Source organism: Leopardus geoffroyi, chromosome B4, assembly GCF_018350155.1.
Source record: "Leopardus geoffroyi isolate Oge1 chromosome B4, O.geoffroyi_Oge1_pat1.0, whole genome shotgun sequence".
NCBI classification, from domain to species: domain Eukaryota; kingdom Metazoa; phylum Chordata; class Mammalia; order Carnivora; family Felidae; genus Leopardus; species Leopardus geoffroyi.
The window spans coordinates 68,502,267-68,515,954 of NC_059341.1; the positions used below are offsets into that span (position 1 = coordinate 68,502,267).

General features: G+C 36.0%; 1 protein-coding gene across 1 annotated transcript in view; it reads left to right on the forward strand.

Annotated features, from left to right (window-relative positions):
* The window catches only part of LRRK2 (leucine rich repeat kinase 2), a 138,010-nt gene that overhangs the window by 108,379 nt on the left and 15,943 nt on the right, over window positions 1-13,688 (forward strand). The window contains exons 42-43 of the mRNA XM_045466554.1: window positions 8,894-9,064; window positions 10,303-10,403. Coding sequence (XP_045322510.1) covers window positions 8,894-9,064; window positions 10,303-10,403 — 272 coding nt within the window. The remainder of the gene's footprint in view (window positions 1-8,893; window positions 9,065-10,302; window positions 10,404-13,688) is intronic.

The window sequence follows — 13,688 nt, forward strand, 5'->3', positions numbered from 1 at the left end:
AGTTTGTTCTTTAACCATCCCCCTTCCCTCCTACCCCCCCACTTACGTACTTAGATGAGCAGATGGCCCCAGCTTCCGATGCCTGGTTTTATTTTTGCTTCAAATATCTATCCTCCCTTTTGTTTTTCATACCTATGTATTGAAAGTAGAGTGTGCCCTCCTATAAACCTTTCAAAGTACATATGGCTGCATGTGTCACTGGGTTTAATAATAATAAAATAATATTATCTCTTGAGCACCTGCTGTGTACCAGGCTCAGTGCCAAGTACGTTAGACACATGATATCTTAGCCTCATGCCAAGGCTGAAAGTTAGCTTTTATCTTCTCATCTGTAAAATGAGGAAGCTGAGGCTCAGAGCAAGATTCTGTACTTGTAGGAAGTCACGCAGTAAGTGGTCAAGATAAGAACTCAGTCTAAGTGAGAAATGAATCCAGAGCTATTTGGCTTTAAATCCTAAATCTCTCTCCTCGATTACATGCATCTCTAACACGTACTTAAAGAGGCTTAAATACTTCATCTTAGTTACTAAAAAATCAAAATAAAGCAAAATGATGGGGCCATCAGGAACAGCAGACATTGTCAAGTACGGTTTTGGAAGAAGAATCGTGGGGGATGGAATTCCATAGGCCTTACATATTCCCGCCTAGAAAATGTGGGCACAGGATGAGGGGTCTTCTCTTAGGAGATCTGTTCATTACTCTTGTGTGACATGAAAGTGGGCCAAGCCATTCACCTGGGGCCTGCAGTTTGTTCCCCCTCCAACTCCTAATCCGGTAATGGTGTTCATGGAGTAGAAATCCTATTGTTGAAACCTTGTTCATCTTCTTGGACAGTTGTTCTATATGGTCCCTGGTGACTATGACCTGGAACTCAAACCTGCCACCTCCCTCAGTGGGCTGGGCTCAGTTCAACTCTGTTCAGACTCATGGCTTCCTGGTTTTGGTCAAAATTTGCCTGAAGTTCAATATCCAACTACTTTTTCACAACAAGCCAGATACTTGTTACTGATCCTTTTAATCTGATATATCAATGTGTCACAACATACACATGGAGAAAGATCATGACAGAAAAACCTAAAGCCTGATCCCTTCTATTCTGTCCTCTTTTCCCCCGGGCTGCTTAATACGTTGTAAGCATTTTTTTCTTGCTATATCCCAGACCTTCTCTTTAACATTACTGAATTCGTTATTGTTAGAGAACTTCCGATGATCTCAGCCCAAAACTTGACCTCAAATTTTAAATAACAGTAACCGTCACCACTGCTAACCACCATCACCAGACTTTTCCTTCCCCAAAGCAATTATGTTTGAGCAGAAAATCATCCCCTTTCATATGATTTCAGTTATCTCCTGTCTTTTCTTTTTAATGTTTTTTTCCTCTTAATGTTGTAACTTTTAACTTGGAAGCTTCTAGAGAAACAAAAGACCATGTATTTGTTAAACTTGTGTGTGTGTGTGTGTGTGTATGTGTTTATACTACCCTTACAGTGGTGCATTCACTCTGTTGTACGCATGTGAGTGTGGGTTCATTACTGTTGTTTCAGAGAAGATGGGAATGGGAACAGACCTTTTGTGGTATGAACAGTGTGCTGCCTTGTGCTTAGACTTTTGTGTGGGTTGATTATCTCATTTAATCCTTTTGACTGTCTGACATAGGTCCTATTACTATTCCTGGTTTACAGATAAGGAAACTGAAGCCTAGGGACCATTAGAAATGTCTACAGGGTCATACAAGAAGCAAATGCATGCCACCCAGGCACACAGCCCATGCCAGGTAGTGCCAGAGTTGGAATGCAAGTTAGAAACAATTCAGTTATTGGCAAGTACTGACACAGTGTCTGTTTACATTGTGAAAGGTAAATATGGGGTGAATACTTTCAACTGTAAATAACTTGGAGAGCATCAACTTTAACTCAGTTAAATAGATATATTTATATCATATCCTGTCTTGAGTGCCAGTCAATTCTGGGTCCTGTGACAGTTGCATTGTTGACTGAGGTGGATGGCTGAATGATGGCTTCAACCGTGCCAGCATCCATGGAAATACAGTAGTCTTTGGGCAAATAACAATGTTATTCTCTGGCTATACACTATTATCTGAGAGAGATTATGAAACATGCTCTACTCATACTTCTCTGAAAGTAAAAAAGGAAAGAAAACATGTTTCTCTGCATGATGTGATATATAGTCAGACCTAACTTATAAATTTCTTAGATGTTTGATCTATGGATCTTTACCTTATTTCCTCATTGCATTTGTTAAAATGCAGGCTTATCTGAAAAAATGTCTAAAAATTGTCTAAAAATGGTGTTTAGACAATGAATTACATTTTCCCAATTATTTTGATACTGTAATTGTTATGATAATTCCCCAGGGAAAATTTTCTTTATTCTTTACTCATTTATTCAGGCGTCTGGCAATAATTTATTGAACGTTTACCAAATACCAAACTGGTGCAACTGCTTCATAGCTGTGTGGTGCTGATCAAGGTTTACTTTTGGGGGCTCAGTTTTCACTTAAGAAAATTGTGATTAGAAAAAATAATGCCTACCTTATAGGGTTGTATTAAGGGTGAAATGAAATAATCCACACAAATAGCATACAACAGGGCTTGGCATATTGTAGTTGCTCTATGTCAGCAATTGCTCTAGTAGTGAATTTGGGGGAATGTGCGTGAATAAATGTGAATTTTACCCTCCAGGAGGCACACATTTTGCCATGACAAATAGGATTACACAAACCAGTAATCATATTTTGTCAGTTTCAGTAGGCAATCAATGTATAGTGATAAGAGCACAAAGGAACAAGTAATTAACTGAGCTGTAAGTTGTCAGGATTTCCTTCATAGAGGAGGGGATTCTGGAATTATATCTTAAGGATAAGCAGGAAGTTTGAGAAAATAAAACAAAAAAATAATAAGCAGGAGTAGGCATTCCAGGCAAAAGGTACTAAGGTATAATATGACTTGTTTTATTCAGATAACTGCACAAGAAATTCTTATGATCTAAGTAATAGATGGAGTATGGGGGGTTATTTAGTTAAGTGTTTTTCAATTGTGGCTGTGTACTGATGACATGTAGGGCTTAAAGAACGTATCTCCTGGGGTTGTATCATTTACAATTCTATTTTAGTAAGCATGGAGTGGAACTCTCAATCTGGCCACAGCCTAGAAGCTCCTAGAGAATTTTCAAATATATGGATCTCAGGACCTCATTGCCAGGGATTCTGATTTAAGTTCTGTGAAGTCTGGGATGGAGCCCAGATATTGATATTATTAAATATCTCTAGGTAATTCCAATGTGCATTCAAGTTCAAGAGCCACTGGTCTAGAATGAGGGTCAAGAACATCTTCAGTGTTTCGAGCACGCAAAATATTTCTGATACACAGCCCAGTATGACACTTTTCTAGCTCATGAAGGGCCTTTTAAATCATGCCAAATAATAGCATCTTTCAGTTTGGGGAAGTCATTGAAAAATATTCTTATTTGTTAGCGAAAGGTTTGCATCTCGGCATCATGCCAGCATGAATCGATGATAAAATGGGCAACTGAAATTTTGGTACTGTCTCACAGTGGGGGGAAATGTTATTTATAGAAAAACTTTTAACAGGATGATAAGTATTTGCTCTAGATTTTGAAAGTATGCGCCTATGATAGAAACAAAAATTTAAGAGAGTAAATAAATATGAATGGAGTTTGGACTTATATCCAAATTTTTAAAAAGTAATGTCAGCTACCTTCAATTAATCTTTCTCTATGGTGCACATTCTAGGCACCGTAGTGGATTCTGGAGATGGACAGATAGATATGACTTTGTGAACTATTTGGCTGTCTGGAATCTGTTAAACACTGGCTGTGAAGTCAGACTGAGTTGGAATTCTTGCTCTACCCCTTACTAGCTGAGACCAGAGAAATTACCTTTTTTCCTTGGTTAAACAATAGTAGGTAATAACAATATCTATTTAAGGGGATTGCTGTGAAAATTAAATTCATATAAAGAAATTCATAAAAAGCGTTTGGTACAATGTCTGGCACATTCTACCTGCCTTTGCTTTCCCCGACTTTCTGCTCTTTCTTCTCAACTTAGAGGGCACCAGGCTCTGATTTTGTTTCCCTTCCCTGTGCTGTGGGCTGGAAACTCTCTGCAGGGCCATCAGAGGACTCATCTTGTTTGTTCGCTGTCTCTCAGGGATCACTCTCCTGTGCTCCTAGTGTCCAGTGTTTCATGTATTTTGTCTGGTTATTTCATTGTTTTATGCACAATGGTAAATCTAGCCCCTCTTGTTCCATCTTAGCTAGAGGTAAAAGTGACACATGCTTAAATAAAAGACTTATTTGGACAGCCTGACTTAACAAATGCACATTTAGGATGTCAGTTAGTACTTGACATTTCTAGTCGTTGAGGGCCATTGATGCTAAACAGGGTATTCACTTCAGTGTGGTGATATGGTCCATGAGCATCAGAGGTCATTCATAATATTAGACCATAGATCATGTGGCAGTATGGTCCCTTTGTGAAGATGCAGGAGATGTTCCTATTTCTAACTTTTCTCAATGGCAGTTGATAGTAGAAGTGTTCATTTTCTTCCCAAATTAAATTCAGTGGTGAATAAATTGCATAGCTTGAAAGTTCATTCTTCCTGTTACTACTATAGTGACAAGCATAGTTAAATGTAAAGTGAAAACTTTGGAAGTACTTGCAGCTGCTGTTACAGGGGACGCCTCGGTGATAAGGTACATGTAGAATACATGGCTTAAACTGATAATCAAACATCATGTTGGCAGCTTAGGTCCTAACGCTCTCAGTCCCCCTCCTCCCAGTCATTTTGGTTTTGAGGTGAAGGACTCCATGATGAGGCATCTCAGGCCAAGTCATTTTATTTTTTTTTAAACTTTATTTATTTACTCTGACAGAGAGCATGGGAGGGGCAGAGGGAGAGAGGGAGAGAGAGAGAGAAAATCCTAAACAGGCTCCACATTGTCAGTCTAGAGCCCTTTGCGGGGCTCAAACTCACAAACCGCAAGATCATGACCTGAGCAGAAACCAAGAGTCTGACACTTAACTGACTGAGACATCTAGGCGCCCCAGGCCAAATCACTTTAAAGTAATATTTGATTTACAAAACACAAGGGCACAAGGTGAAAGCAGAAAATGCTATTAAGGAGGTCAAAATACGTGTTTCTAATAAATTAGCAGACATAATTCTTACCACTGTCATAAGATAGAGATATATCTGTATCTAGATGCGATTATGCTTAAGTTTTTAATAGCTGTATTGTAAATTCTGCTTTAGTTTTCTTTTTCTAATTAATATTTCATGGACATCTTTCTGTGTCAAACATCAGTTTTAGCAGTCGCGTCGCATTTCATTGCTAGTATGCACAGTATTTACTTAACCACATCTTGATGCATATTTAAATTTTTTTCTGACTTTTTGATATATTGATAGTACTTTAATTGGCATAATTATAAATTTAAATTGTCTATTTATAAGAAATAATTTTTTAAAGTTTATTTATTTTGAGAGAGAGAGATTACATGCAAGCTGGGGAGGGTCAGAGAGAGAGAGAGAGGAAGAGAGAATCCCAAGCAGGCTCTGTACCATCAGCATGGAGCCCAACATGGGGCTCTATCCCACAACCTGAGAGATCATGACCCGAGCCAAATTCAAGGGTTGGCCGTTTAACCAACTGAGCCACCCAGGTGCCCCTGTCCATTTATGAAACTAATTTTTTAAAATTAATTTCCTAGGCATGGTATTGCTGGTGTGCATATTTTGAATTTTGAAACATTAATTGCCTCATAGAAAAGTTAGTAAATTAAAATTCCCTTCATGCTCAAATTAGAGCTCTCATTTCCCATTCAGGGTTTGTTACTCCTTTTAATCTTCATAAAATTCATAATCAAAAATGAAAATGTTTTATGTTTTTGTTATGTTTAATGTTTTTATTTTTAAAGCATTTATTTGCTTATTTTTCATTTGAGGCTAAGCAATCTTTATTATATAGGACCTATTTTTCCTTTCATGTTCTATATGATTTTGTGTCTTTATTCATTCGTTGATTGTCCTTACCATTCATCAATCTGCGTTTAGTCATATGTACTCTTTGCCTCTCTTATATTGCAGGTATTTTCAAGTGTAGGGTTTTTCCCTCAACCTTGATTATGGCATATGCCAATGTAGGGTTTGAATCTTTGAGGTACAGAACTTTTGTTTCTTTTACCTTTTGGATTCTGATTTTCCTGACATGTTTCATCGGTGCTACACCAAGAACAGGGATGATGGGGGTGGTCTGTCCCACTGTAGGCAGTTGTTTATTACTTTTAAATTCTCTAAAGATACTGTGAATTCACCAGGTGAATTTCAAGCAGCATTTAGAAGTGCCTTATATTGTAATTGAGGTATCTCCTGAATATATAAATAAGGATTATGTTCTCCCAGTGGGAATTGTGTCAATGAAGATATTTATTTTGAAAGGAAGAAGATAAGAAGGTTAAAATCATTTCCGTGTTGAAGTCAATATTTCTTTCCATATCCTCGCAATTATCTTTCTTAGCATCCCCTGACTCACTAAGAAAAAAAAATTCTAACCCTCTGTGCAGCTCTAACATCTGTGGATTGATGCCTAGAGGGCTAAAAACTGTTTCAACAGGATGTGCCTTGGATGAGAATTTAGATTAAGTGACCCCTTGAGTTTTTCTGCTCTAAGGTCCCATGATTCCAAATCCTAATGCTTCTAACAGCAAATTTACCAAGAGACAAAATATAGTGAATGTTTTAATAGTCTTTGAATGGTACCTTGCTATAATAGATACCCCAAAAATGTGTTGAATGTATAATAAATAATTGGATGAGATTTATTTTAACCTCTAAAATCCCTTTCACATTCTAGAAAGGTAAGCATAAATATTCTTAATGAACTAGCTAATGTGTGAACAGCTCATTTAAGTACTCTTGAATTTACCATTCATTATCTTTGTGGCCTTAGGAAAACACATAACATTTTTATGTTATTTGTAAAATGGAAAGTCCTCATCTGCCCACCACAGGTGATTTTTGTGCATAGCTAATGAAATACTTAGGAAATTATCTGTAAGGTGCTATAGGAATATGAGTTGGGTATTCATATTTTACATTATGCTTACATGATGTCACAGGTACAGTTTATTAGGGATCTTTTTAAGAACTGTGTTAATTACTTACACAATTCTTGAGTTTAGGGTATGAGTATGAAATTATGGCTATGTAGGAAAATGTCCTTATTCTAAGAAAATACATATTATATCTATCAATTGGTCGATTGATAGATTGATCGATATATATATATATTATATATATGGGAAAATGGTGAGTGTATGTGTGTAGAAAGAGAGAGCATGAACAAGTGTGGCAACATGTTAGCTGGAGAATGTTAACGATTAGTGCAATAGGGATTATCAAACTCAAAGATGACATCCCATCTTTCTGATTCTTCATGTCCTTCCTGCCTGGTGAGGGACTGCTGGGCCTCTCATCTTTTGATGGTGAACTCTCTGTCCAACAGAACTCTTTCCAAATTCAGTCATTTAGTTCTTGAAGGCTGTGAATTCATTATTTCCCTGGCTACATATTTAAACTACAGTAACAATCCTGTATGTTCATTATAGAAAATTTAGAAGTATAAAAAATTAAAAAAAGGTAAATAAAAGCTACCCATAATTTTAACACATGGATAATAATCATTATTACATTCATATATATTTGCAAACTGTTTATTTTGAAAATGTTTAAGTCTACAGAAAAGCTGAAAGTATAGTAAAATATACACCTATATGCCCTTGACATGGATTATTAAACTGTATGCCACACTGTTCTTTCTCTCACTTTATTTGTATATGAATTTGAGACATGAAATTAAATTGCAGACATCATGCTGCCATGCCTAAAAATACTGACATATATTTCCTTAGAATAAGGATGTTTGTTTCCATAATCACAATACCATTATCATATCTAAGAAAATGAACTCAGCTGATTTTTTTTTCACATATTTGATAAATTTCTGTCCTTTAGGATTTATGTCCTACGTGTCATCTTAAAAATGATTTTTAAGTTAATGCATAGTGCACATTTAACCAATTTCCTTAAATAGTTGGATTTCATTAATTGTTGATATTTTTACTATTATGAATCATGTTAAAATTACTCTTTTTTTTTTTTGAAGAATTTAAAAGCAATTTATTTCTATTGTGAAATGAGAAGTTTTATTTACCTTTAAAAGAGTTTCAGTAATGAACCAGCACCTGAGAGAGAGGGCTTTTATTTGTTTTTTAGTCATGGTTTAATTTTTATTTTTCCATTGGGTAGGAAGAGCTGAATCACAAGCCCTGGAAATAATGAGGGCATTGGACTTTAGTCAGGTTAAAGTGACTTGGAGTGAAGTCTAGAAATCTTGTCCCTCCTGACCCCTCCTTTGTCCCTCCTGACCCCTCCTTTGTTTGCAACACTTTCCTGGGAATAGTTATTTTTAGGAATGAGAAAAATGATATAGGTTTTTTCCCCTTATGAAACTTACTTTAATTATGAAACATGATTTAATAATCATTATTGGATGTTTATCCTTATTATTTTTCAAGATCAACCTTGAGGTGAAATGTAGCACAGGGCTGTTAACTGGCTACATGTTTCCTTATAAGAGGACATAGCCTGGTATAGAGCTCATCTCCTTGACTCTTCATCAGCATATATGCCTAAGAATATTCCTTCTTGGGTGTATGGGCTCTGGTGTTGGGCATATATATATATATATATATATTTTAATATGAAGTTTATTGTCAGATTGATTTCCATACAACACCCAGTGCTCATCCCAACAGGATGGGCATATTTATTAATATATCTGCTTCCTTTCAGGGTTTCGTGCACCTGAAGTTGCAAGAGGAAATGTTATTTATAACCAGCAGGCTGATGTTTATTCATTTGGCTTACTACTCTATGACATCTTGACAACTGGAGGTAGAATAGCAGAGGGTTTGAAGTTTCCAAATGAGTTTGATGAACTGGCAATACAAGGGAAATTACCTGGTAAGTGTTATTTTATGTGCAATAAAGATTATTATTTTTGATATCAGCAGCTTTCTTTCCAAGTTATTTTAATTGTGGTTGTAGACTTAATTCATTTCACAACTGATGATTTTTTTGTTTAGTGCATGAATATTCTTAATTCCTGTGACACAATAAAAATCACATGAGAAAGATAGCAGTTTCAGGCTTTTTAAAAATACCCCAAATTCATATTAATGTATTTGGTATTAAATTTAGAAGAATATTCAGAAAAGGAAGTTGCTGTTGGAGCTCCATGCTGAGTGATTTCTGTTCTTATAAAGAGTTACTATGTGCTCATTAGCCTGGAGTGTTTTCATGTTCTTGGAGGGAGATAATTTATATGCAGCAATGGAAGGTTGAATTGTTTATAATAATAATTTTTAGTAGTAAATATTAATAAGAATTAGTAAATGATTGTTTAATGAGATCAGATCTCATTTTGAATGGTTGTCTCATGTTTTTAAGAAATTCTAGGATGTTGTCATTCATTCCTTAACTATTACTTCAGTTCCCCTTACAAAATACTCTTTTAAACGTATGTAGCTGTTTTTCATATTTTCTGCTTTTTCTTTCACTTAAGAAATATTTTTGAGTGTATGCTATGTTCCAGGTACAGAGAATATAGCTTTAACTACCTCCTTTTGGGGGACCTTTAAAGATGCCCACTAAAAGAAAATTTATTAGTATTCGGATAAACTTTCAACACAATCTAGATCATCACCCTTATTTTACCAGTTATCTTTCCAGTGACAATTCCCAGGTCTGTGGTTTATACCAACCAGAAGAACGGCATACCTCTTATAAAAGAGAAATGTGCACAAACTGACTGTAGGTATATGAGGATTAAATGCTTGCCAAATTTAAGTATTAAAATTAAAAGTAATTCCACAGAAGTCTAATTATTATATGCACAAAATTTTTTTCACAGTATTTGTGAAATGCAGGTGTGGAATGAAAATCTGTTACTCAATTGGTATTTGTGTCTTTTTTTTATATAATAAAAAATCAGGAAGTCTTTTTTGATGTCTCTAGTAGAGATAAGGCTAGAAAAATTATCTTTAAGTTTGTGATATAAGTAGATCCATAATAAATATAGAATTACGGAGATCAGAGTATTTCTTTGCATGGTCTGGGCCTCTCATACACAATGAAAGGAAATGAAATAGTTATTTTGATTTGTTTAATGTTCTAGCATGATATGTTTTTGAATGTTTTAGATCCAGTTAAAGAATATGGTTGTGCCCCATGGCCTATGGTGGAGAAATTAATTAAAAAGTGTTTGAAAGAAAATCCTCAAGAAAGGCCTACTTCCGCCCAGGTATGATTATAGTCAAAATTTATCAATATTTTATACAGAACATCAATATATGTATACACATATATAATCTTCACATATATATTCAGATACATAAGTAAACATACACATACAGTTTAAAACAGTCATAATGCAAAACTCCTATATTCCCCACCACCCATGGCACAAAATAAAGAGCATTGCCAACACCCTGGAAGCCCCCATATGCTTCTTCCTGATTGCATCACTCTCCTTTCCCTAGAGATGTAGTCGCTTTCTAACTTTGGAGATAATCCCTGCTTTTCTTTTCCTTATGTTTGCTATCCAGTTTAGTTTCCTGTATTCATCTTCTAGTTAAAATGGAATTGTAATCATGTCATGTACCAAGATATTTTCAGTTGTTCTTCTAACCTTATTTTGTAAGCTTTATGGAGGTTGTTAAACATACCCATTGATTATTTACACTGCTGTTCCATTCCACTGTTTGAATGATCAACAGTATATGTACCCATGGTCATATCTATGGGTATTGGTATTGTTTCCAGGTTTTTGTTATTATGAACAGTACTGCTATGACTATGGTTGTACTTTTCTAGTGCAGAATGTATGAGAGTTGCTTTGTGGTATATACCTGAGTTGAATTGCAGAATCATAGAATATATGAATATCCGTATTATTTTCTGAAGAAGCCGTACCAGCTTAACACTTCTATTACCTGGATGTGACTGTAGCCATTTCCCTATATATTCTCCCTAAATTTTAGTGCTATCTGGGTTCTTAATTTTTTCAAATATACTGTCTTATGTATTGATTTACATTTTCCTAAATACTACTAAGGATGACCATGTCTTTGTATGTTCATTGGTTATATATGTATTTACCCTTCTGGGAAATACCTGTTCATTATTTTGCTGATTTTTCTATGGGATTATTTGCATAGAAATAAAATAAGTAAAAGAAAAAAAAAAAGAAATACTAATCCCTTGTTGGTTATATATACTGCAAATTTCTTTTCTGAGTTTGTAGTTTGTCTTTTTATTTCCTGTAGGGTGCCTCTTGATGAATAGAATTTCTTAATTTTTTTTTTCAACGTTTATTTATTTTTGGGACAGAGAGAGACAGAGCATGAACGGGGGAGGGGCAGAGAGAGAGGGAGACACAGAATCGGAAACAGGCTCCAGGCTCTGAGCCATCAGCCCAGAGCCTGAGGCGGGGCTCGGACTCACGGACCGCGAGATCGTGACCTGGCTGAAGTCGGACGCTTAACCGACTGCGCCACCCAGGCGCCCCTAGAATTTCTTAATTTTAATACAGATAAATTTAACAACCCTTTTAATGGTTATTACCATTATGAGGTCCTGTTTTAAGACGTCCTCATCTCTCCTAGAGTCACACAAATATTTATCTATGGCTTCTTCGAAGTGGTTAAAAGTTTTGCTTTTGGGGCGCCTGGGTGATTCAGTCAGTTAAGCATCCCAACTCTTGATTTTGGCTCAGGTCATGATCCTACTGTTGTGGGACTGGGCCCTATGTCAGGCTCTGTGCTGAATGTGGTGCCTGCTTAGGATTCTCTGTCTCTCCCTCTGCTCCTCTCCCCTGCTCATGTGCTCTTTTGCTGAAAAGAAAAAAAAAACTGTTTTGCTTTTGGCATTTAAGTTCTTAACCCATTAGGAATTGAAATTTTTATCTGGATCCAGTTTTTTTCCATATGGATAACTAAATTTTCCAGCTTTATTTATTAAATAGTTTCTTCTTTTTTTTTCTGTTGATCGTTTCCCCCTAGTTTTACTCTTTAACATGTCAGATACTCACACATCCACACAGATGTTCTCTTCCATTGGTCAACTTATGTGTTCTTCCTCTAATACTGTCCTCTGTTAATTCCTGTCACTTTATAAATCTCATTTCTCTACTTATTTTTCTTCTCTAGGAATGGTTTAGCTTTCTTGGGATTTAGTTTTTCTATATAAATTTTAAAATCACTTTGTCAACTTTTATGAAAAAACCTATTGTGACTTGGATTGACCTTGTTGAATCTGCAGACAATTTGGGGAGGATTTTATCTTCATTACATTAAGTTTTTCTATTCTTGAATGTGGGTTATCTTTCTATTTATGTTTTCTTGTCTTTCAATAAAGTTTTATGATTTTGCATACAGGTCTTTCACATTTTTTTCTTAATTTTCTTGCTGCAAATTGCTTTAAACTCAGTTCCTGGTTTGAGATTTTTTTTTTTTTTTTTGAACTACCTAGGCGATGGGAATCTGGTCTACAAATGTTCATGAGAACAAGCTTTTGAATAACAATTTCTCAGGGTTCTTTTCCTTCCTCCCCCTTTGTCAAAGACAACTTTCCTCATACCAGTGAAAGTGGAAGCATGGGGTGGCTTTATTTCTGGTTCTCATTTACTCTGAATATGTAGTCCTTTGGGGTTCCAGATTTATGGGAACAGGCTTTTATTGGACTCCACTTTGGGAATGCTCTAGATTTAAACTTCTTTCTTGCGGACTGATAAGATATCAGAAACCACACATCAGTTTTGCCTTCAATAGACAAATGCCTTTAAGGAAATATCTGGCTTTAAGTTTCAGTTGACCTCTCTGTCTTTCATTGGATTCTTTCACTAATATTTTGTCCTGATAAGTCCTATGATGTTGTCAGATCTTTAATATTTTTAAGAGATTAAAAAATAATTTCCTTAGCATTTTAAGTTACTTTTAGATGGGTGGTTTGTCCAAATAACCTTTCCCACCATATTATCAGAAGTAAATTTTTTTACTCTGTCTTAATGTTTATTTATTTTTGAGAGAGAGAGAGATAGAGCATGAGTGGGGAGGGACAGGGAGAGAGGGAGACACAGAATGCGAAGCAGGCTCCAGGCTCTGAGCTGTCAGCACAGAGACCAATGCGGGGCTCAAACTCACAGACCGCAAGATCATGACCTGAGCTGAAGTCGGATGCTTAACCAACTGAGCCATCCAGGCATCCCCTTATTGTGTTTTAAACTGAAAAAGATTTTATTGGATCAAAATAAGAGCTCTCTTTATGTTGTGGACTCTTGATTTTGTATCATAATTTATTGAAAATTTTTTGTTCAACTTTAATTTTTTTAACGTTTATTTATTTTTGAGACAGAGAGAGACAGAGCATGAACCGGGGGAGGGCCAGAGAGAGAGGGAGACACAGAATCCAAAGCAGGCTCCAGGCTCTGAGCTGTCAGCACAGAGCCCAATGCAGGGCTCGAACTCACAGAGCGCGAGATCGTGACCTGAGCCGAAGTCGGATGCTTAACCGACTGAGCCACCCAGGC